This window comes from Ictidomys tridecemlineatus, chromosome 5, assembly GCF_052094955.1.
Source record: "Ictidomys tridecemlineatus isolate mIctTri1 chromosome 5, mIctTri1.hap1, whole genome shotgun sequence".
NCBI lineage: Eukaryota > Metazoa > Chordata > Mammalia > Rodentia > Sciuridae > Ictidomys > Ictidomys tridecemlineatus.
Window position 1 is genome coordinate 30,823,063 of NC_135481.1, and position 26,077 is coordinate 30,849,139.

Sequence of the window (26,077 nt, forward strand, 5' to 3'; positions counted from 1 at the left end):
CAGGTTTCCCAACAAGTTTTATCTTTTAACAATAAATGTAAAATAGAGGAGTACACTAAAAAGTCTCATGTGGACAGGTTTCTTGGAAAAAGCAAGAAGAAAGTATAAGGTCCTGTAAGTTAGTAGAAAGATGGTAGCTACTGAAATGTTTTAAATTAAACAATTTTGAATAATTTTCTAAAACTATAAGAGAATAATGAACTCACCTCTTGATGGTCAGTCTTGATCATTTGTGGATTTCTGATGAAAACTATAGACCCTTTTCCTAGAAAAAGCACAGATACATACTTTTTCTATTAAAGTAGGATTTTACAGTTGCCTTGAAAACCTATGCATTAGTTTCAGGTTAGGATTCCTTTTCATAGATTGTTCTGGAAACTGATATGTCATTGTATCCAAGAGTATATCAGAGAAAGTATTTAAAACAGATAAAGCAAACAAGAAATAGCTTGAACTGATTCCAGGAGAAACAGCTCAAATCAGAAAGGAAATTAGAGTCTGTATTATAACCATAGAAAGTAATTGAGCACTTTTTATCTTGTTTTTATACGTTAGCTACATGTGAAGAGCAAAGCTAGAAAAGCTTAATTTTTCTTGAGATACAAGTTAATTTAATTAAAGCTGTACTCTATTGTAGTAGTAACATTTTGAAATCCACTCTTTCTGATGGACGATAGAGGTTTGGAAATTTTTTTAAAGGTTCCCTAGTATTGTTGTAGTTGAGAAAACAAAATAGTATGCAAGCGTGAGATCTTCCCCAAATTGTTCAATGTGATTTATGAGTTCATCTGGGGGGAAAAGTGATTTAAAAAAAGAAAGAGAATTAGCTGTTAGATACTGAAATATTTTGCAGCCAGCATGGTTAAAACATGAACACTTAGCAAAACATTTTATCTCACCTAGAAATAACCCTTCAAAAAATTAAAATTAATAAGGAATGTTGTCTTAGAAATTGATGAGGAGAGAAAGACTTTGGACAGTTGGATGGAAATTCAGGAAAGTTGCTTATGTTCTCATATCACATCATAAGCTTGGGTGAATTTTTAGAGTTAAATGTAAAGATTCAAAGCTTAGAAAAATTTTAAGGAAATAGGAATATTTTTTAAGTCAGTAAAGCAAACAGGATTTTCTAAATGTATAAATAATAGAAAATAGTAAGGGACGTTGTAAAGACATTTAAAGATCTTATCTGGGGCTGGGGTTCTGGCTCAGTGGTGGAGCACCTACCTCGCACATGTGAGGCACTGGGTTCGATCGTCAGCACCACATAAAAATAAACAAAAATAAAGATATTTCATCCATCTATAACTAAAAAAAAATTTTTTTAAAGTCCTTATCTGTATAAGTCAGAACAAATTTGAAGAAAATTTGAAGTTTGATAAAAAATGAGAAGATAAATCCTTTGGTATATATAGCTTATACAAGTATACTTTATTCAGTAACAAAGCTACTACGCCCATTAAAAAGAAATGGTCTCCTCCAAAGCACTATTTTCACTATGTTGATATAGACAGCAGCTTCTCCTTCCCATGAATCAATAATGACTTTATTTTTTTCCCCACAGTTTTCTTAATTTTCCCCAAATTTTCTTGAACTTGTATTACTATGGAAAGGATTCATTCAAATAAATTTATGACCAATAAGCAATTGCACAGGGTGTTTTCACGAAGTTTGACATTGAAGAAAATAATCATGATCTAAAATATACATTTGTTGTCCAGATAGAATAAAGCATATTGAGCTAAGTAGATCAAGAGACTCTTTTATATTATAATAGTGGCTTGAAATTCAGTTCAATTATTTTAAAATTATATACATGTATAATATATACAGAATGATATTCCTCCTGGAAACACTTTGAAACCTGTGGATTCTTTTGCTGGATTTACGGAATGTCACAAGGCTAACATTTCTCTTCATTCAGAAAAAGGTGAGTAGTTTAACTTGATGGGTTGTTAGCTAACATATTTAAGCTTTAAATGTATGTTTGTCATATGCCTAAATAATGAATGGTCTGGGAATCAGAAGACAAAGATTCTAGTCCAGTCATACTATAATCTTGAGATTAAGTCATATAATCCTAAACATTCTAATATTATTCTGAAATTGTTTAGTCTGTAAAGATGCAATATAAAGACTCAATTTTTACAAATCTGCTGATTTTAGCTTTTACAAATTGAATACCATGTATTCAGCCTATTTTTTTTGTTTAACTTTTAAAAATAGCTAATAAATTTGTTGATTTGAAATTAAAATATACATACTTGAAAAGTTCCTTTTCATGCCAATCTCATGTACTGCCACTATTATTTTTGTCTGAGTCTAGAATTTTATACTTATGTAGTCATATATAACAAATCTTTTCTCTCATATTTTACACAAAAGGTAACCTGTCATACTTGTTTTGCACTTTCTATACCATGGTGGTATTTCTGATATTTTTGGAGATGATTGTTGCATAGGCTGGCCTCAAACTTCTGAGCTCAAGCAGTCCTCCTGGAGCCTACCAACTAGCTGGGACTACTGGCACATGCCACTGTGTCCAACACAGCTGTTATTTTTTGAGTCAAAATTTTGTGTGTGTGTGTGTGTGTGTGTGTGTGTGTGTGTGTGTGTGTGTGTGTATCTCTATAATTGACAAGTTGAATGATTATAAAAGTTACCCCTTATCATCACTTTTTTTTTGGAGTAGGGGTGGACTAGGGATTGAACTCAGGGACACTCAACCACTGAGCCACATCCCCAGCCCTATTTAGTATTTTATTTAGAGACAGGGTCTCACTAAGTTGCTTAGGGCTTCACTTTTGCTGAGGCTGGCTTTGAACCCGCGATCATCCTGTCTCAGCCTCCCAAGCCACTGGGATTACAAGCATGCACCACCATGCCTAGCTCATTCTTTTTTGATATACTAAATTTACCAGTATATATCATGACCAAGTTGGGTTTATTCCAGGAATGCAAGTTGATTTAACATTCAGAAGTATGATTACTAAGATGCATGATCGTAGATAAAAGGAGGAAAGTCATAAGCTCATATCAAGAGCTTCAAAAAAGCCATTTGATAAAATTGTCTATTCATGGTAACATAAAAATAGAAGGAAGTTTCTTAATGTCAGTAAAGGTTATGTGCAAAATTTATCCCATTCATCATATTTCTTAATGAAATACTAAAAGCCCATGATGGAAAACAAGACAAAGATTCTGGCTGCTACTTTTTATATTTTATATTCTAGTGAGAGCAATAAAGCAAGTAAAACAAATGATAGAAAAGTAAAGAGGGGAAAAGTAAGTGTGTCCATGGTACTTTAAGTGGATATTATTTCTAAGGTTTGCATTCTTATAATGCTTTATCCTCACATTTCAGTTTTAGGCCACATCTATTGATGTTCTAAACAAGACAAGGACTGAACTTTGTTTTCCTATTATCTGTTTCCCAAAAACATACAAATATATTTTTACCCTTTCCAACCAGTATATCATAGTTTTGGTTAGTCAACAACCTGGATTCTCTGGTATTTTACTAAATTTCTTCAAATTATTCAGAGTATAATATATTCTGACATTATCACTATATTGAAAAGTTTTTCCTTGAGTCTTCTAATATACCTGAGACATTTGAGAGTAAACATTATATACTTGTCTTTTTGTGTCTGGCTTATTTTGCTTATTAACTTGATATCTTGTAGTAACATACTTCCATTCTTTTTGGCTTAGTAAATATTCCATTGTGTGTATATATACCATATATTCTTTATCCATTCATTTATTAATGGCCCCCATATCTTGGCTATTATAATTATCCATAAATTTATTATCCCAGATGACAGCTTATTATTTTCTAGAAATCCTAGGGGAAGACAGAAAGATCAATTTACCTGTATTCATGTAAGGAATTTTATCTACTATGTAAAGAGAGGGCTATGTGGCTCCCCAGAAGGTTCTGGGCCCCATTAAGACTGTCCATTTTACAATTCTAGTTCCAGTTCTTCTCATACATTAAAAGAATTCCAAAGGCCTGTGATTACAGGCACTGAAGAGAGTCACAGACCTTCCTGCTCCAGTTAGATCCTTGGTAGTTGAGCTGTTTGGGAGCTGCTGAGGCTTGCTTCCTGGTAGAGGTCCTGCTACAGATCGTGAAGCAACTGGTTTAGGTCTTAAGGTTGCTGTCTCTGTGAGGTAGAGGCAGGGGTGAGAGGCAGTTCCCTTTATATTTGATCACTGCCATCTTGACCTGATCCTGTTTGGGATCTGCAGCAGCGTTCTTGTGTATCCCCCATTCTGATATTGAAATTGAGGTGTCAGTACTTGAAACTGCTTTGGGATCGAGTCCTTTTCCGTGAGCCAGAAGTCAGCCATGCTCATAGCTCATTTGTTGGTGTCTCTCAGCTTCCCCTAGTCAATGAACTCCTCACTATAGCCCCTCATCTTGTCCACACGCACCCATGACACCTGGATTTATTCATTTGTGTGTCACTAGTCCTGTGAGCAGGTTTCACAAAAGGTGGATGTGGGACTCTGGCCAAGGCCCAGGCAGCAAAATACCCGGCCATTGGAGATAGTGGCAACACAGCTAGCCACATTTTCCCCCTTCTCCCCAGATACCTCTTTTACATGCTATCATGTTTCCTTGAGACAGACACCCAGGAATGATATAGCTGGATCAAATGGTAGTTCAATTTTTTGAGGAGCCACCATATTGTTTTCCATAATGACAGTACTAATTTACATTCCCACCCATCATATATAAGGGTTTCTTTTCCCCCACATCCTTGCCAACATTTATTTTGTTTTTTGTTTTTATAATAATCATAACAAGTGAGATGGAATCTCAATGTGGTTTTGATTTACATTTTCCTTGTGGTTAAAGATAGCATTTTTTCATATACTGACCATTTATTTGTATTTCTTTTGAGAAGTGTCTACTTAGATAATTAGCTCGTTGACTAGATCACTTTTGTTTTTGTTTTAAATTTTTTTAGACATTGATTATTATGTCTTTATTCATTTATTTTTATGTGGTGCTGAGAATCGAACCCAGTGCCCCATACATATTAGGCAAATGCTCTACCACTGATCCAAAATCCCAGCCCACTTTTGTTTTGTTTTGCATTCTTTATGTTTTACATTAATCCTCTATCAGATGAATAACTGGCAAAGATTTTCTCTCATTCTGTAGATTATTTTGTCACTCTGGTGATTTTTTTTTTCCTTTGCTGTACAGAAGCTTTTTTTTTTTTTTTTTTTTTTTAAGAAAGAGTGAGAGAGAGTGAGAAAGAGTGAGAGAGAATTTTAATATTTATTTCTTAGTTTTTCAGCGGACACAACATTTGTTTGTATGTGGTGCTGAGGATCGAACCCAGGCCGCACACATGTCAGGCGAGCGCACTACCGCTTGGGCCACATCCCCAGTCCCAGAAGCTTGTTAATATGATGTAATACCATTTGTCAGTTCTTATTTTGTTCCCTTAGCCATTAGAGTCCTATACAGCAAATTGTTACCTATGCCAATATCTTGAAGTGTTTTTGATTTTTTTTGAGAGTTTCAGAATTTCAGATCTTACTTTAAGATATTAGTTCCATTTTGAGTTGTTTTTTGTACAGGATGAGAGATAAGAGTCTAGTTTTGGTCTTTAGTATGTGGGTATCCAGTTTTCCTAACACTATTTGTTGAAGAGGCTATCTCTTTCTCCAGTGTATGTTTGCATCTTTTTCAAGTATCAGTTGGCTATTACTGTATGAGTTTATTTCTAGGTCCTTGTTACTGTGTAGATATGAGGTGGCCCCTAAAAGCTCATTTGTGAGACAATACAAGAAAATTTATAGATGAAGTAATTGGGTTATGAGAGCCTTAAGTTAATCAATGCATTAAGATGCTGATAGGGGTTAACTGGGTGGTTACTTGGGTGGGTAGGGTGTGGCTAGAGTAGGTGGATGTAATTATGGATCTGTTGAGTAATTTTGTATCCTCTTGGTTCAATTTTGGTAGGTTTTTATGTGTACATAAATTTACCCATTCCTCTAGATTTTCTGTCTTTTTGATGTATTATTTTTAAAACAATCCCTAATGATCCTATGAATTTCATTAATATCTGTTTTAATACCCTTTTTCTGGGACGGGGAGTATAGCTTGGGGGATATAACTCAGTGGTAGAATGCTTCCCTAGCATGCATGAGTCCTTAGGTTCTGTCGCTAGAATGGCATAAAAAATGTGTGTGTGAGACTTACACACACACACACACACACACACACACATACACATACACATACTCTTACCCACTCTCACCCCCTCTCCTCCCTTCCTCCCCCTCTCTGTCTCTCCTCTCCCCCCCCCTCCTTATTTGTGTCTTCTTACATTGATTAGTTTAACTAAGAATTTGTCAATTTTGTTGCTCTTTTTGAAGAACCATCTCTTTGTTTCATTTACCCATTGTATTGTTGTTTTAGTTTCTGTTTATCTATTTCTGTCCTGGTCTTATCTATCTATCTCTCTCTCTCTCTCAATGTAGTTGAATGAACTCCTTTTCATTCTGCTTTTGCTATGTACTGCATATTCTAGGGTTGTATTGTTTTGATTTGTTCTGTTTCCTTAGACTACTAGGTTGAGCCCAGAGTCTTACGCATGCCAGGCAAGCACTGAACTATGTCTTTATCCTTTTTAATTTTGAGACAAGGTCTCAGTAAGTTGACCAGTTTGGCCTCAAACTTGCCATCCTACTGCCTGGGCCTCCATCACCCCAGCTATGCTTCAAAGGGTTTTTTAATTTTCTTGTCTTCAGTGACCCACCGTTTGTTCAAAAGTGCTGTTAAATCTCCATGTGTTTCTATAATATCTCTTGTTTTTTTTTTTTAGTCTCATTCCATTATGATGTAATAAGCTGTAAGAAATTTATTAATTTTTTCAAATTTGTTAGGCCTTGCTTTATGGCCTAATATATGATCTGTTTTAGCTGTTGGATAAAGTATTTTGGAGGTGTCAGTTAAGAATTTGATCATTAGTGTAATTTATTTTATTTTTTTTAAAGAGAGAGGAGAGAAAGAGAGAGAATTTTTTAATATTTATTTTTTAGTTCTTGACGGACACAACATCTTTGTTGGTATGTGGTGCTGAGGATCGAACCCAGGCCGCACGCATGCCAGGCAAGCGCGCTACCACTTGAGCCACATCCCCAGCCCCTCATTAGTGTAATTTAACTTTTTTTATTATTTTTTTGTTTGGATATCTGTTGGTGAGAGCAAGGTATTGAAGTCATCCACTATTGTTGTATTATGTCTTTTTAATGAATTGTTCCCTTTATCAGTGCATAGTGACCTTCTTTGGTTGTTCTGATTTTTGCTTAAAGTCTGTTTTGTCAGATGTGAGTATTACTCATCTTACTTCCTTTAGAATTCCATTTATTTAAAAATCATTTTTGTCCTTTCACTTTCTATTTGTGTATGTCTTTGCCAGTAAGGTGAGTGTCTTGTAGGCGAATTGTTGGACCTTGGTTTTTAATCCAATCAGCCAGTCTACATCTTTTAATTATTGAATTTAAGACCACTTGCATTCATGGTTATTATTGAAAGGCACACACGAACTTGTTCCTGTTGTTTTATTATTTTTTTTTTCTGGTTGTTTTGAATATTTTGTTTGTATCTTCCTCTGTTTTTCATCTTAGATGTTTGAGGGTTTTCTGTATTTGTAATGTTTTATTCTTTCCTAATTCTCATTTGTTTATCTACACTGCTACTAAGATTTATTCTTTCTCTGCTGTCATGATCATGTTTATCTTTCTTCCTCTTGTGAGTGTAGGTATATTCTGTAATGCTGATTTAATAGTCATGAATTCCCTTAGCGTATGCTTATTATGGAAGATCTTTATTTTCATCCAATTCTGAAGGATAACTTTTCTGGTTATAACAAATCTAAGTTGGCAGTTATTTTATTTTATGACTTAAAATACCTCATTTCATGTTCTCCTAGCCTTTAGAATTTTTGCAGAGAAATCTGTTATTCTAATGGGTTTGCCTTGAAATGTAACTTGGTACTACTCTTTTATAGTTTTTAATATTCTTTCTTTGATCTGTACTTTTGGCAGTTTATAACATTGTGCAAAAGTTCTTTCTGGTTGTGTCTATTTGGAGTTCTAAATGCCTCCTGAACTTGAATGTCCATGTGTTTTCCAAGATTTTGGGAAACTTTCCATTGTTATTTCACAAGATTTTTTTTTTTAACATTCATTTTTCAGTTGTAGATGAACACAGTACCTTTTATTTTTATGTGATGCTGAGGATTGAACCCAGTGCCTCACGCATGCTAGGCAGGCGCTCTTCCTCTGAGCCACAACCCTCACAAAATGGGTTTTCCAAGCCTTCAGCCTTTATAGTTCTTTTCTCTTGTCTATTCTAGTTATACATGTTTGGTCTTTTAGTAGTGTCCCAGAGACCTTGTATGTTCCCTTCATTCCCTCTTTTTTCTCTTTATTACTGTCTGAATGTGATAATTCTTTAACCTTGTCTTCAGGTTCTGGTATTCTTTCTTCATTTGATCTGGTCTGCTGGTGATACTTTCAACTGAGTTAATTTGACTTAATTTGTGCTTTCAATTTATTTGTTTGGTTCTTTTTCAAATTGTCTATTGTATTGACTTGCACATTCATATCTTGCATTGCCTTCCTTAGTTCATTCAGCTGTTTATTCATGTCCTCTCAGAATTCATTGAGCTCTTTTCCCCTAATACTGGAGATTGCACCAACAGTGCTGTTCCACTGGACTGCATCCTCAGCCCTTTTTATTTATTTATTTTTTAATTCAAAGCAGGGTCTTGCTAAGTTTCCAGTGTTGGCCTTGAAATCACAATCTTCCTGCCTCACCCTTCCAAGTCACTGGGATTATAGGCATGTGCCACCATGCCCAGTAAGCTTTTTAAAAGTCATTCTTTTTGAGTTCTTTGTCCACTTTGCTGTTGTTAAAATTAGTTACTAGAGTATAACTTTACGAAGGGTCATGTTACCTTACTTTTTCATATTTCTTTTGTTTCTGTGTTGAGATTTTTCCTTTTTGTTGAAATGGATGTCTCTTCCACTTTTATACGAGGGCCTTCTTATTAGTAGCCTTCTCTGGAAAATGTGCCCTGGAATACCAGTTGGTTATACAGTTTTGTGTCTAATTCCAGTTTGACTTAATAGGTTAGTTTCCCTGTAGCTTTCTTGGCTATGATTTGTGAGTTTTGACACAATGTGTACTGTTACAGAGCCTCAGATAACCTGCTTTCTCTTGTAGGTCTCTCAAGACTGTGATCCCTCTAGTAGTTCAGGCAGGTGCCACGGAGACAGCAGAATGATTGGGGTGGGCCCCCTGGTTACTCCTTCAGTCTTGTCAGCAATGTGTGGTCTGGTAGGGTATGGGGATGAGTTATGCTGAAAGCTCCCTATAGATTCATTGTCCATAACCATTGTGTTATTCCTCTCTGCTCTTGATATGGGGGTGAATGATCAGGAGTGGGACTTCAAGTTCCCTGCCATACCTACTTGGAGCTGGATTAATCGCTGGTTGTCTTCTCCCCCTGCCTTTTTTTGTAATAAATTGAAGAATCCACCAAGGTTCAAGCAGGACTAGGTTATGGCAGGAGTAAGGTGCAGTTTCTCTGAGGGGAGCTGGAAGTGTGGCTCAACTGCAAAGCACCCACCCAACATGCTAAAAGTACCACATTTAATCCCTAGCACTTCATGAAAAAAAGAAAGTAAATGTGACAACAGCAACAAAATAGAGAAATAAAGTAAAAACCAAATTAAAAACAACCATAGCACCAACAGCAAGAAACAAAAGGGGCAAAAATACTATCAAATAAACTAAAAATTTAATTAAGTACAGTTAATTTAAAAAAAGAAAAAAGAAGAAAAACTAAAAGTTTAAAGCTAAAAGAGGAAAGCAGGGTAAATATAGATAAGTGGAAAAAATAAAAGACAAAAATTAATTTTTAAAGAGAAGAGAGGGCTGGGGTTGTAGCTCAGTGGTGGAACTACCACACATGAGGCACTAGTGTTCGATTCTTAGTACCACATAAGAAATAAGTGGGTGAAATGAAGGTGTTGTGTCCATCTACAACTTTAAAAGAAAAAAAAGAGAGAAGCTAGGTATGCTGTGCATGCTTGTAGTCTCAGCAACTTGGTGGGGATAATACAGGAGGATCACAAGTTCAAGGCCAACCTGGACAGCTTAGAACCTGTCCAAAATAAAAAGGACTGGAGATATAGCCCAGTAGTAAAGCACCCCTGGGTTGAATCTTCAGTTCTAGACACAAAGAAAGAGAAAATATATATACACAAAGGAAAAATAGTGGTTAAAACATTAATAACTTGCTCCCTGTTGGTATGCACAGATTGTGCAGCTAAGAGCAAATTACCTGCAGCCTATACAAGAACTTCAGTCTGAGAATTTTTGTCTCCTCCTTTCCTTTTTGGTGCCAGGCTTTCGATGTGAATGGTTTCTGACAGGAGCCAGTTAGAATATCTCTTAGCTACCCTACATACTAAAATAAACTAAGGTGAAACTCAGACCTCCCCAGGAAAGATTTACTCTGGAATTACTTGTGTTGCACACTCCAAGAATGGGGCGGATGCCAAGGTTATAGAATGTCAATGGAGCATGGAGTGAAATTCGTCTTGCACAGATTCCCTCTGGTGTCTTTTGCATTGTGCACTCCAAGGGCAGTGCTGACAGGTTCTGTATTATGTCAAATGACTCTGGCGCTTTTTGTGCTGCACTCTTTTGAATAGGGCGAATCTATGGAGATCTTGCTCTCTGTGCTGGGGGAGTTGACAGTGGACTCATTGTAGTCCACTCCCCTTAACTATGGTGTTCCTGAGACTTGGCTCCCTAGCTCCCAAACAAAATCAAGTTCCCCAGATTCCTACAGCTGGCTTCCCAAAGTGCTAGTTTTAAAGGGGAAACATCTTGTTCTCATGTGTTTCCTCTGTCCTTTAAGCATAGCAGTCCAATTTTTCACTGCATAGAATTCTCAAAACAGTTTATATCAGAGGCTCTGTCCCTGGACCAAACTGACACTTAGGGCATCTCCCCACTGAGCTACTGTAGTAATATTGACATGAGACCTAAAGGCGGAAAAATGCAAGAGGCTTTGACTAAGCAGTATGCTCAGATAAGACCTTCTCAAGATGACTACCTATTACAGCACCAGGAGAATATGCTATGAAGTGTAGAGAACTTCCAGAGCCAGTTTGCCGTGCAGATCCCAAGTGCATTGACTGTATTTCTACCACGTGACTATTCCTGAGTATGGTGCTCACTGGGCCTCTGCCTCATTCACCCATCCTCCCACTTCCCATCCTGGGTACTTTGTTTTTACCCTGTTCAACCATACGAAGTCTCTAGGTTGTTCCAAGTCTCTGTCCACTATTGAACTTCACCATTCTCTCACCGTCACCCGTCACACCTTTATTTGCATCTGCTCTTCAGTTATTTCATTCTGTCTCATGGGGAAGTGGGCAAGTTCTAGGTGCCTTCAGGATCTCCAGGGTGTCATCTTCAGTCACTTGGGGGGGGTGGATATTCATTGTAACAGTCTTTGTTATAGCAAGAAATTGGAAACAGACCAAATATCTACTAGTAGGAGTTTCTTGACTTCTCTAGTAAAGGTAATATGGAACAAGAGGGAAAGACTTTTACTCATACTTTTTTTTGCAACACATAAATTTGTACACTTCTTTTTGTTTGTTTATTTGGTGTGTGTGTGGTGCTGGAGATTGAACCCAGGGCCTTATGCATGGAAGGCAAGCACTCTACCAATTGAGCTATATCCCCAGCCCTGCAACACATAAATTTGAATACTCAAAATAAATTGAATAATTTGGGGGTTTGTTGAGCCTTGTGCAATTCTTGTGTTCCATAGTGTTGGTAATAAATTATTTTATGAAGATTATATATAGCATACCTAGAAACACTTTTCATTTGATTAGTCAATATTTTTTTAAATTTTAGTTGTTTGAGTTTTTATCTTTTCTAAATTTCTTTCAGTAGAAAGCAGTGGTAGAAGACCATCTACAGAAGATACTCAGGATGTAGATTCCAAAGCAGCTTTACTACCGGTTTGTAGATTTCTATGAAACAAATACATGTAAATGAATACATATTTATTAAAGAAAAGTTAATTGGTGGTGCTATTCTATATGAAATTATGAAAATTTCAAGAAAAATTTACCTTTGAAAACTTACATCAATGTTTAGTGGCAGTTACAGAGAAAATTTCTTTTGTAGTATATAGTCAGGAAAAATTCTTGCAGAAGAAAGAAAGGCTGGACCTTTTTGTTTGAGTTAAAAAAATTAATTTCATGAGCTTATTCCTAGCCATTTGATTTTGCAAATTCCCTTTAAAAGTAAGACATCTGATATCCAAAACAAATAGCTTAGGAGAAATAAAAATTTCTTTTATAGTCAGATATGAAGAAAGCAGTGTTAATATAAAATATTAACTTGATAGATTGTGTTGCTAAAAATCATGTTATTAAACAAATTTACATCAATGGAAAGGAGTTGGCCGATGGATTTTCACAGTAACAGATCCTCCTTTTTGGAGAAAAACATCCTGAACCTAAACTGCATGCTATTGCAACAAAGTCCCCTTGAAGATGACCAAATTAGAAATTCATATTAACAGTATTAGACACCTAATAACAATAGTAGTGTTTTGGGTTGTAGATAATAAAATAACTACATCTAAAGTGGTTAAAAGGCATAAAGGAACATATTTCAAGACATGAGGAAAGGAAAAAAGATGCTGTGCTAAAAGACTGCCAAATTTGAAAAGAATCTAGAAATTAAGAATTAAAATGGGTGTGATGGCATACCCTATAATCCCAGTAGCTTCTGTGGCTGGGGCAAGAAAATCACAAGTTCAAAGCCAGCCTCGGCAACTTAGCAAGGCCCTGTCTCAAAATAAAACATAAAAAGGTCTGGAGATTTGGCTTAGTAGTTAATAAGCACCACTGACACAAATAATAAATAAATACTCAATAGGGGTTAGATAACAGATGAGGTTATCCAAAGAGATTACTAAACTGCATCAGAATACATCAGAAAGCAAAATGGATAGGTGGAAAATACATTAAATGTGAAGATACATGGGAAGTGTATCTATTTGACTCAGAGTAGACAAAATTTGAAGAACTATAAATGACTTGGAATATGTAAAAATTCAAATTCAGGATCCAAACTAGAGAAATAAAAATATTTATACCTAGAAACATCACCTAATCTGCTGGATAAAAACCATTATATATACAAAGAAGGCTAAGATAAAATGCCTATATATCATTAGCAATTGTTTTTGAATTTCATTGTTTGCATGATTTTAATTTTTCTGTTTGTACTTTGATATTCTTTTGGCAAGGGGCACATTATTTTTAGAATCATAGAAAGAAATGTATATTTTGTTACAGTAAGATTGTCATCAAACAATTTGTAGAACTAGAAAAACTATGCTGTTGAAATAAGACTTCTGAAATTCTTTATTCCACCTTATGGTAGTTATATACATTTATTGTCTTATAAGTTCATTTATATGACACAAGGACTTCATATTGAATTTTTAACCCTTCATTCTTGAAACATACTATAAGAAACAAAAGTGTTAAGCAGTTATGTTTCATCTAGAGATTTTGGTTTTTGAATTTTTGTTTGTGTTTGTTTTTAACTACAGGATTGGTTACAAGATAGACCATCAAACAGAGAAATGTAAGTAATCCTTTTTTCAGCTCTTTGCATTATCTCTTTAATGCTCCTTTATTTATAGGTGATGATTATTCTAGCATCTCATATCTTTATATAGATAAGATTGGGAAACATATAGTTATACTTTATAATTACATTCTACTAAATCTTCCTAATAGTGAAACAATTTTGACCTGATTTTTTTTAATACTGGGGATTGGACCCAGGGCCTCCTCACACATGCTGTGTAAGTGCCCTACCATCCATGATTTTATACTTAGTCTTGTTTCCAACTTGTTCTTGAATAAATTTGTTGAAGTTCAGTACTTAAGTTTTATATGTGATTAACTTCTTTGTCCATCATTCTAATCAAACTTTGCAGTTTCTTTTGGAAAATACTTCAATGATTAGAGCAGTAATACACAGTTTACATTAGAGAGTCTGTATATAGGAAGATTCACTAAAAAGCTGATAGGTAATCCAGAATCAAAAGGTGGAAACAAAAGGAAACCTGACAGATAACTGTCCTTGGAAAGTGAAATTTTTTACTACAGATAAAACTTAAAGATAAAAAAGAATCAAAGATAACTTCTGTGTGCCTAACTAGGAATTAGTATTTTAGGTTTTCTAAGCAAATTTTTAAAGTCTTTTTTTGACACTAATTTGATCCTGGAAGCATGGAGAGTTAACTCTCTGATACAGACCACTTGAGAAGGGAAGCCAATTTGAAGAAATTATACATTCCAGTAAGAATCTGAAATGGTTGTGAATATATAGAGAAGAAAATAAACCATGTGCTACATAGGTAAGCAGCTCTTCAAAATGTTAGAGTAGCCTAGCCCTGAGTGGCATTTAGAAGATCTACCTTCATTCAGACCTCTTCAGGGACTGTTATCTTTGATAATCAAAGACACAGGATATAAATACAGAATAGGTGACTGGAAGTTGATCTGAATTCTGGTGTCTTAAAAAGGAAATACTGTCTAACACAGTTGACCCAGAGAAGTATCCAAAAGGTTGGAGTTCGACTTTTATAGTGCTAAGAAAAAGAGTGGTTATTAGCAGCAGGCAAAGGGATAATGCTTGTGTCAAAATAATTCCTATAAGCGAATAGTTATATGCTATTAAGGTAAAAATCAATCTTTAAGATTGGATGGAATATGAAAACTGGAAAGAGAGGCTCCCATAAGCCCTTTATTCCCGAGATCCTTTTGGATCTTGTCCTTTCAGTCATGAGCAAGGCTGCATAGCTGTATATATGGGTAGAGCAAAGCCTGGAACCCATTTTTCTGTTCTCATTCCACTCTTCTTTCAACTATATGTGGGTCTCTTATTTTGCATTAGAATCCTTGAAATTAAAAGAACTTCCACTTGGGGATGGGGTTGTGGCTCTGTGGCAAAATGCCTGCCTCAGGCACTGGGTTCGATCCTCAGCACCACATAAAAATAAATAAAGGTATGGTGTCCATCTATAATTTAAAAAATATTTTAAAAAAAAGAACTTTCACTTGTTGCAAATAGGCATTGTTATTAAAAATATTTTGAAGATTGTACAAAAATTTGACATTTGAAATTGAATTCTGCAGAATGACATCTATTACTGTTCTCTTGAGTTCCTTTCCTATCAGTACTATTGAAGTATTTTTAGAATCCTGGAAAGTCATTTCAAGACATTGTTATCACAGTGTTAATCTCCCACAAATACAGAAGTCGTGAAATATTTTACTTTGTTAATATCTTACTTTCAGTTTGACACTAAACTAGGAATGATGTTTATATAGGCATAAACTGGGGATAAAATTTATCAATAAACTAACAATAAGGAAGGGGTAGGAAGAATAGTAGTACTTTGGATTAGACAACAGGGAATGAAGGGAAGGGAGGAGGAATGAGAACAGGAAAGATAGAATGAATTGGACATTAATATTCTATGTGAATATATGATTACACAACAATGTAATTCTACATCATATACAACCAGAAGAATGAGAAAAGTTATACTCCATATATGTATAAAATATGTCAGAATACATTCTACTATCATGTATAACTAATAACAAGTAAAAAATATATTTTAAAAAGCAAGTAATCATAAAATAGTAGATGCATATGGATATATACATATCTATATATGAATTAATAGTTGACTAAGGGAAAATGGCAAATATTCAAATGAATGTGAATCCAAATGTCAGAATACTCGTGATAGTCCTGTAAAATAGAAAAATTGAATAGTAGCCAGAACTAAAGTGTGACACAGCTTTATATTATGCTTTTTATTGTTTTTTTTAGGCCATCTGAGGAAGGAACATTAAATGGTGAGTCTGTGGTAAATTTAATATGAAAAATTGGAAGTCATATATGACCTATTAAAGTCATTTGTGACCCTATTACCCTAAGCAAGAGATTTTAGACATCCAAGTTCAAAAAAGCCAAGGTAGCTAGAAAATTTTTCCCAGGAGTTTCTCATTAATACAGATGTTTTGCAAACAAACCAATAAACAATGACCTGTTTTCTGTCACTACCACTCTTTTATCCCTATTGCTCAAACTGTTTCTTCTCTACTGTTCATTGTTCTAGTAAATTCTTTAAGTCAGATATGTGAAACTTGAGGAAGCTATAATTTACTGCTTTGACTTTGCACTTCTAATCATGTGCTATTGCATTTACCTCTTAAGTATTTCTAGAATCCATCCTCCACTGTATATCCTACTGTGTCTTCAGTTTAGACTATCATTTTTAGTATAAATATGCATTAAGAATAATTCAATAAACCCTCAGGGAATTCTCATAAAAAGAGTATACCCATGTAATCAACACCCAAAAAAACAGAATATTGTCAATATCCCAGCTCTTTTCTGGCTTCTTATTACAACCCCTGTATTAACACAGTGAAGTCATGTTGTGCGTGTGTGTGTGTGTGTGTGTGTGTGTGTGTTTATATATATATATACATATATGTTGAATCATACAATATGAAGTATTTATGTATGTCTGGCTTCTAGTTATTTTTATGAAATTTATCAATGTAGGGGTGAATTGTGGTAATTTGTACATTCTTGGTACTTCATGTATTTCCTTATGTGAGTATATTAAATTTATCCATTCTAATATTTGATGAGCATTTTAGTAGCTCCCAGTATATGGCTGTTCTGATTTCTGTCATTATGAGCATTTTTGTTCATATTGTTTGGTAAACATAAGTACTCCTTTCTGCTGGTTACATCCCTAGGGGTGGAATTGCTAAGTTGTAGGGTATGTACTATGTTCATATAGTAGTTACTGCCAAATAGGTTTTCAAGATGGTTATACCATTTTGGGCTCCCTGCTTTTAGTTTTACTTCTAGCCTGTGTTCTACCACCAAAATGTTTTTTCTAAAAGATCTCATTTTGTCATTCTTCTGCTCCATATTTTTCTCGCTGTCAGTAAAATCTATTTGCTTTCTAGTGTGGCATATTAGGCTCTTAACAAGTTGATATTCCTTGCTTCTGTAGCTTCACCTCCTTCAGGTATGCTTATACTCTTGCTCATTAATTTGTAATCTTGGCTGCATATTCAAATCACTTGTAGAGAATCAATCATGATGACACATACTTATAGAATTAGAAATAATTTGGACTAAGGTCTCTGTACCCACTGAGGAATTTAAAACACTTAAGGTCATTGTGATGAATATAAATTAGTTCAGTTCATATTAAATCATTTCCCAAATGTAGTGTTCAGTTTAATACTTTCATACCTTTGCATCTTCTTGTTCCATTTAAAAGTGAAAACTTCAGAAAATTTAGAGATGAGAGTGTCTCTCTGGAGAAATGTATTTCACATTCCTGAAGTTCATCTTCTCATGACGGACTTGCTAAAATGGTTACATGGTTACATACCTCAAACCCCAAAAGTCACAAATGAAAACTCTTTTTTTGAGTGGGAGGAATTGGAAGAGTACAGTTTGTGGCAAGAGAATGTGAAGCATCATACACTTCTTCCCTTTCAGGTGTCTGGTGTATAGTAACCATCTAATCTGGCATAATGGGGAAATAAGGCACATAATGGTCGTATTTCTTTACTTATTTTTTTCCATTTTTATGAGGAGAGGTTACATAAAGGATATATAGGGTATTATATGAAAATGTCTGAACAAAAAATATTGTTGCACTAGTACTTTTAAAAATAGTCTCATTTGTGTATTTGCATTTTAGGTCTTGCTTCTCCATTTAAGCCTGTCATGGATACAAATTATTATTATTCAGGTCAGTAATATAAAAGACAAAATTTAGTAATATTGTGAACTTTTAGAGATTTCATTATTTCTCTTATTTTTATGCAGCTGTGGAAAGAAATAACTTGATGAGATTATCCCAGAGCATTCCATTCACACCTGTGCCTCCAAGAGGTAAATCTCAAAAATAAGGAGATGAAAGGGAAAGTAAATTTTTCACTGATTTTTTTAGTTATAGCATAAAACATGGGTGGGGACAAAAAGAAAAAGGATCACTAAGAAATGTCAATTTCATATAAATTCTTAATTAGTCTACTACATAAGAGAGGTATACTTAAGTAGAAAAAAACATTAGAAGTTTTTAATTTTTCTATTACTGGTATACCCACAAAGAAAGGTGTACTGTAATTCAGGAAAGTTCTTTATCCACTGCCTAATAACAAAAGCATAGATAAATTTATATCACAGGAACTGTGGAACAGATAACTCTTAACTTCCTCCTGAAATTTAACTCCAAGATGTTTAGAATTTCAGTTGCTTTCTCTAAGTTAATCTTTAAAATGTTCATTATTTTAAAAATGTTTTGTCTTTATACATGAATTCAGAGATATTAAGGAAGAATATTGATTTCCTATCATTCATCATACTAAACTTCTAAAAAACTATACTTCTTTCATTTTATCTTGTATTTATTCCTTACTTACCCAAAAATACCTGCAAATTTTTATTCTACTTTGTCATTTTTAAGGACTCATAATTTGATTTTAAACTCTGTCCATTCACGTTGCAGGTGAGCCTGTCACGGTGTACCGATTGGAAGAGAGTTCACCCAACATATTAAATAACAGCATGTCTTCTTGGTCACAACTAGGCCTCTGTGCCAAAATAGAGTTTTTAAGTAAAGAGGAGATGGGAGGAGGTTTACGAAGAGCTGTTAAAGTTCAGTGTACCTGGTCAGAACATGATATCCTCAAATCAGGGCATCTTTATATTATTAAATCTTTTCTTCCTGAGGTGGTTAACACATGGTCAAGTATTTATAAAGAGGATACAGTTCTGCATCTCTGTCTCAGAGTAAGTATCAGTGAATATATAACTGTATAATGTAAGAACTTTGTTTTTTCACTTCTAGAGTGAATAAGCAAAATCCATTTTTAGTTTAAATATTAATCAAGGGGTTTCCCTTCTTCTTTAGGAAATTCAACAACAGAGAGCAGCACAGAAACTCACATTTGCCTTCAATCAAATGAAACCCAAATCCATACCATATTCTCCAAGGTAAACCTTTACATTTTTCTATGATATTTTTCTGTAATATTTTAGAATTATGTGGCTAGCAGTTTCTTGACCTTCATTATTAATGTTAAATAATTTATTCATGATTCAGATCAATTAGAATTTTCTTAACCAGACTGGTAGTAATATCTGTAACTGTTTTTCGTAAGGTTCCTTGAAGTTTTCCTGCTGTATTGCCATTCAGCAGGACAGTGGTTTGCTGTGGAAGAATGTATGACTGGAGAATTTAGAAAATACAACAATAATAATGGCGATGAGATTATTCCAACTAATACATTAGAAGAGATCATGCTAGCCTTTAGCCACTGGACTTATGAATATACCAGAGGGGAATTGCTGGTGCTTGATTTACAAGGTAAGTTTATTAAAATATTGCTAAGGTGAAATTATGTAATAGGTTCTTGCCTATTTATGTGTTATTGAATCTGCTAATTAAAAATCTTAGATTGATAGAAGCTATAAAATAAGTCAGTCAGCAGTAGAATATGGCCATCAGGGCTTTGATAATGAAATTTGGCTGTCTTAGTTGTTGTAAAGGTAAAACATTTTGATAAACATATGCAGCCTTTAGTATTTCATCAGCTGAATTTCTCAGTTTCCCAAGTGGTCTCTCCACATGGCTAAGTAGCTTGGGCTTTCTCACATAGCATGGTAGTTTCAGGTATTTGGACTTTTTACACGGCAATTGTTTTCTGTTAGGGAGAAAGTAGAAATACTTAGGGCTAGGCCCATATCCCTTGCTTCACATTTTCCTGGTCAAGGCAAGTCTTTTGTTGTTATTGTCATTGTTGTTTTTATTACTGGGGATTGAACCCAGAAGTATTTTACCACTGAGCTACATCCCCAGCCCTTTTTATTTCTTATTTTGAGGCAGGGTCTCATTAAGTTGCTTAGGTACTTGCTAAGTTGCTAAAGCTGGTTTTGAGCTTGGAGATTCTCCTGCCTCCACCTCCCAAGTCACTGAGATTACAGGCAAGCACCACCAAGCCCAGCACTCAAGGCAGGTTATAAGGGCATCTAGGATTCAGGGGAAGGAAAATATATTCCAGCACTTGGTGGGTGGTAGAACAGTGTATAAACAGGGTATGAAAAATTCCTCGCTGGGGTTGTACATCAGTGGTAGAGCACTTGCCTTGCACGTATGAGGCCCTGGGTTCTATCCTCAGCACCACATAAAAATAAATAAATAAAAATAAAGCTATTGTGTCCATCTACAACTAAAAAATTTTTGAAAAAATTCTTTACAACCGTTTTAGAAGATAACTCTGATGTACATGTGAAAGAAGAAAAAGAAATTGTAGCTGTGAGAAAACAGCTTTGCTTGAAGTCATGTCTCTTCAGTTTTACAACAGTGTCAAAGGAAAGTTAAATAGGCAATTAGCATCCCTCTGCTTGGATAATATTTTCATATATAATTTTTCTTCATAAAGAATAGCCTTAATTTCAAATGTAAACTCGGATCATATTTTTAAGTCACATAAGAATAATTGTCTAGAATGTTTATCATTCAGTAACTCTTTTCATTATACAGATACCAATGTAAAAATTTATTTAAGGGCCTGGGGTTGTGCCTCACAGATGTGAAGCACTGGGTTCAATCCTCAGCACAAATGAATGAATGAATGAATGAATAAATAAATAAATAAATAAATAAATGCATTGTGTCCATCCTCAACTAAAGATATATATTTTTTAAAGTAAATAAATAAATAAAAGTGTTGTGCCCATCTACAACTAAAAATATTTTTTAAATTTATTTAAAAGCAAACAGTTTATTGATTCAGCTCAGTGAAAATTTGTGTAAATATAACTTTTTCAGTAGTTCATCATTTTATGTACATTACTAACTTGGTGTGTGTATATAGTAAAAACTTGCTCTTTTATGTTATTAGTTAGGTCAGCTATATTCTTATAATATTCTAATAAGATTCTTCAGTATATATCTCTTAATTTTCTTCAAGTTGCAAGTAAATGAGACCAAACAAAATTTCCTGCTTTATTTTTATTTAATTAAAAGGGTGGTAATTATTTTCAGTGAGCAAAGTACAATTGAATTGACCCTTAAACAACATGAATTTTAACTACACAGATCCACTTAAATATGGATTTCTTTTTGTCAGGTTTGTGATAATTTTTAAAAATTCACAGATGAACCATATAGTGTAGAGTTACCAAAAAAATAAGAAAATGTTAGGTATGTCATGAATGTATAAAATATCTGTAGGAAATAGTCTATTTTATCATTTTACTGCCATAAAATATATTCAAATTTATGATAAAGAGCTAGAATTTATCAGTATTTATGCATACAGGGTGCACGTGGTGCCATTGCAGTCAAAAGAAGTGTAAACAAATGTAAAGAAGTTGTCAGCCTGGGGATATAGATCAGTGGTAGTGTTTATCTACCTAGCTGCACAAGGCCATAGGTTCTATCCCCAGTACCAAAAAAATAAAAATTTTTTAAAAAGGTAAGAAGGTAAGAAATTTTTAATAAATGTAAAGACATGATATTAAGTCATAACTGCATAAAATTAACTACAACACATATTTTATTACTATAAAAATTTTATAGTCACTTTCTCTTGCTAGTTCAGATGTTTCAAACATCCATTTAAAATGCTGTGTGACCTAGTGTGATAACATATACCTATGATCCCAGCTACTCAGGAAGCTGATTCAGGAGGATTGCAAGTTCAAGACCAGCCTAGGCAACTTAGTTGAGACTATGTCTCAAAATAAGAAAATAAATAAAAGGGCTGGGAGTATAGCTTAGTGATAGAGCACTTGCCTACTGTGCTTGAGGCTCTTGGTTCAAGCCCCAGCACCACCACCCGATAGATAGATAGATAGATAGATAGATAGATAGATAGATAGATAGATAGATAGATAGATAGAGTAGTGCAGTTCATCTTAGAAATTGTAATCTCTTGACATTCTCCCGTATTCTTCACTGTATAATACATAATATATGTTAATCAGCTATGTTATCAGTAAGCCTTCTAGTCAACAGCAGGTTATTAATTAAAGTATTGGGAGAGTCAGAAGTTATACACAGAAGCTGAGTGCATTGGTATGAGCCTGTAATCCCAGCAATTCAGGAGGCTAAGGTAGGAGGATTGCAAATTTGAGGCCAGCCTCAGCAATTTAGCAAGGGTGTAAGTAACTTAATGAAATTGTGTCTCAAAATAAAAAGGACTAGGGATGTAGCTCAGTTATAAAATGCCCCAGGGTTCAATCATCAATACCCCAAAAAAGAAAAAAAATATATATATACACACACAAAGTTTGATTGGTAGTGAGTGGCAGGCCTTGGCCCTTGCCTCTAACTTCATCACTGCCAACACTAAGCCTGGCATCATGGATAACAGATGGAGCCATGTTGCAGGCAGCCTTACATCAGTGGTACCCACCAGCCAAGACAAAAACAGACAAGAATCTCATCACAGGAAAAATTTGGGGAGCAGTTAAATAAAGGTTCAGTGTAAGAAATGGATACAGTTTTATTAACAGGAATAACATCAAGGAAGATACATTTATATACCAGACTACCATAAAGAATAACCTAAGGAAGTACCTTTACAGTGTAAGAGTGAAGGCTGTGGAGTTTAATGTTATTAAAGGAGAAAAGGATAAAGAAGCAATAGATGTGACGGTCCTTGGAGAAGTTCCAGTTCAAGGCTGGAAAATATATGCAGTAGACCATAACCATTCAGTCATAGTCCTTTGTGCATTTGCCAGCAGAATTACCAAAATAGTGGGAAAAGAATGAGGGATATGAGAGCATTTCTGAAGGCCAGTTCCAACAATGCTGGTCCTTCTGCAGGTGAAGATTTCCACCTTATTACATTCAGAGAGCCTATGCGTCGACCACAGTATTCCAATTCTCCTGTACAGGGAGAAGTGATGAAGGGTGCTGACAACCAGGGTACAAGGTAGACCCATGAGACAGAATGTGTATCAGGGTTATAGACCACGATTCAGCAGGGATTTCTCTCCAAAGACATACTAGAAAGGATGGCAATAAAGAGGATAAGGAAAATCAAGGAGATGAGACCCAAGGTTAGTAGCCATCTCAGCATCAGTACTGCTTCCATTTTGGTTACCCACACAGACACCCAAAAACTCTTAAATCACAAGATGGCAAAGAGACAGCTCACCCATCAGATGAGATTTTGCTCCCTTCAAGACTGAGCAGGACAGGGTTTATTAAATGTCTGCTTACTATCTCAACCATCACCTCAACACAAAGAAATGAATATGAAATTCCAGCAATAAGATAAACAAAAAGATTGGAGCTGAATATCATAAGTGCTTGCCTTTTGCCCAGTTAACTAAAACTATCTGCATTATCTATGCAGTATGGGGCTTTTCTTATTTTTACCAAAAGATTTCTCTTTTTGGTAATAAGAAATATGTTTGTTTTTGTTTGATCTAGTTTTTCTCAATACACTCTTAATGGTTTTTAAAACTTGCTCATATCTGGTCAAGATTTTTAGGAAACTCATTTTTAACTTATAATGAAAGTTTGCAACAATTTTTTTTTAAGTTAACAAACAGCAAGCACTTGTTAATAAAGACCTGGAAAAACTTTTGAAAATGTTATGTGCAAATATTTGACTGCACAGGAAATCAGTACCCCAACCCTTACATCATTCAAAGGTAATTATGATTTTCTTTATATAATTAATGTGTTCATAAGGCCTTTTTTTTTTTTGATGGACACAATACCTTTATTTTTATGTGGTGCAGAGGATCGAACCCAGTGCTTCACATACGCCAGGCAAGTGCTCTGCCACTGAGCCCCAGCCCCATAAAGCCATTTTTGAAGGAATATTTTAGATGATTCGTATACAATTTAACATTAAAAATATAAACAACAAAGTGTTTCCATCCTTATTGTTTCTTTACTTCCATAAAGACACAAACAAATGAAAATACCCCCTCCTTAATTTTTAATCATTTTGTTGTGTTGTGATGGTTTTTCCAAAACTGTTATCATGAGATGTATATTTTTTTCACTTGTTTTTGCCACCTAACAATATACCATGGACATATTTTAGGTTGTTATTTATTAAGTCTAAGTTATTTCTTTTAATAGTTTTGTGATAGTCTGTATAGCATTTACATCCTTTATTGACACTATAAACAGTGCTGCTGCTAACATACGCATGTATTGCTTGCTACTTTTATTTCCATAAAGTAGGTTCCTAAATGGGCTTAGTAAAAAGAGAAAAGCAGTTTTTAAAAGTACCTCCATAGAAAGCTGAATTTATATTCAGCATTGTATTCAAATGCCCATTTCTTTACAGCCTCTCCAGTGTTGAATATTCTTTATCTTTGCTAATCTGTTGGGTGGAAAAGAGTATTGCATTTTAATTCTGATTATTTTTTCTTTTGTGGATAAACCATTTAATTAGGTTTCATTCTAATAGGTTAAATTTGCTGATTATTCAAAATGTCAATAGGTGGTATTTATATATGAATATATGAGAGACTAGAAAGATTTAACCATGCTTTTAATAACTCTGGAGGGGGCTGGAGCTAAAGATGTTCATAGTCTTACTTTTTATGTTCTGAATATCTTTATAATTTTATTACATGTTAACATGTGATTTTTTTTTCTTAAAAATGTTTCTTTTAGGGCTGGGGATATGGCTCAAGCCGTAGCGCGCTCGCCTGGTATGCGTGCGGCCCGGGTTCGATCCTCAGCACCACATACAAACAAAGATGTAATGTCCGCCGATAACTAAAAAAAAAAAAAAATATTAAAAAACTCTCTCAAAAAAAAATGTTTCTTTTAAAAGTCTTATGGATTTATACTTCTTTATGTACCAAATTGTTCTTTGCTTATAACTAAGGTGGATTAAGGGCAGACTGTATAGACCTTTCACAAAAGGCCCTGTTGATTCAGAAACTGGGTACCAATAGGAGCTTACATGCCTACTTTCTCACTTTGACATTTAACTCTCATTCACATCACAGGATCTATGTCTGTTCCTGATGGGATACCGAGGTTATAAAACAAGTTATGAAATATTAAGAGAGAAGAACTTATACTCCTTTGAATAATTTTAACATTGTAATGATGGATGGTGTGGTAAAATAACCTCTAGACTTTTATTATGCAAATGTCAATATTAATATCAATTATGTGATAAAAATTTTTGTCTTTTTTACATATACATAAAGGTGTGGGTGAAAATTTGACTGACCCATCTGTGATAAAAGCAGAAGAAAAGAGGTAATAAGTTTTAACAATTTCATTAAGGTATATTTTCAGATTCTACATTTCTGTTTGCATAAATTTTCTTTTTTTTTAATCAATTTCACAGATCCTGTGATATGGTTTTTGGCCCAGCGAATCTAGGAGAAGATGCAATTAAAAACTTTAGAGCAAAACATCACTGTAATTCTTGCTGTAGAAAACTTAAACTTCCAGGTAAAAAATTTCTTAATATAGTACATAAATTGTTAGCCAAGGTAGTTATTACTACAATAGTAATAACCAATAGTAATAACTGCTTGGCTAAGGTTAGGTAGCCAACTAATTTGGCCAAGGTAAGGCTAAGGCTAGAGGTACAAATATTTGATTTAATGGTCTCTAATTTTGTCAACCTCAACAGCAACCCAATCCAGTTCCTTTCTTTTGTAGATAGTATAATTAGTTGAGATTACTTATGATTACACCCATTGGTTAATAACACAATCAAAACTGAGCTATAATTGCATATCTCTCTACTATTCTTGGTATAGTACAGCTTCATATTAGTTTGTATTCCCTAAGGCCATACTGCATAGTCTTGAAGTAAAATTTAATTAAAAAAAAAATGCATGTAGTTGTAAACGTGTATTTGGGTC

At 34.5% G+C, this 26,077-nt stretch overlaps 1 protein-coding gene and 2 pseudogenes across 2 annotated transcripts in view; 2 read left to right on the forward strand and 1 right to left on the reverse strand.

Annotated features, from left to right (window-relative positions):
• Positions 1-26,077, forward strand: part of Trpm7 (transient receptor potential cation channel subfamily M member 7) — a 103,922-nt gene that overhangs the window by 74,585 nt on the left and 3,260 nt on the right. The window contains exons 29-39 of one of the 2 annotated variants that reach the window (XM_078049626.1): positions 1,834-1,930; positions 12,014-12,084; positions 13,695-13,729; positions 15,998-16,023; positions 17,904-17,954; positions 18,032-18,097; positions 18,714-18,997; positions 19,119-19,201; positions 19,369-19,574; positions 25,409-25,460; positions 25,552-25,658. In XM_078049626.1, coding sequence (XP_077905752.1) covers positions 1,834-1,930; positions 12,014-12,084; positions 13,695-13,729; positions 15,998-16,023; positions 17,904-17,954; positions 18,032-18,097; positions 18,714-18,997; positions 19,119-19,201; positions 19,369-19,574; positions 25,409-25,460; positions 25,552-25,658 — 1,078 coding nt within the window. The remainder of the gene's footprint in view (positions 1-1,833; positions 1,931-12,013; positions 12,085-13,694; positions 13,730-15,997; positions 16,024-17,903; positions 17,955-18,031; positions 18,098-18,713; positions 18,998-19,118; positions 19,202-19,368; positions 19,575-25,408; positions 25,461-25,551; positions 25,659-26,077) is intronic. The other variant, XM_078049627.1, reaches the window with a different exon arrangement.
• Positions 1,924-10,672, reverse strand: LOC144377503 (large ribosomal subunit protein bL17m pseudogene; annotated as a pseudogene).
• On the forward strand, positions 19,581-25,457 carry LOC101973676 (B box-binding protein pseudogene; annotated as a pseudogene).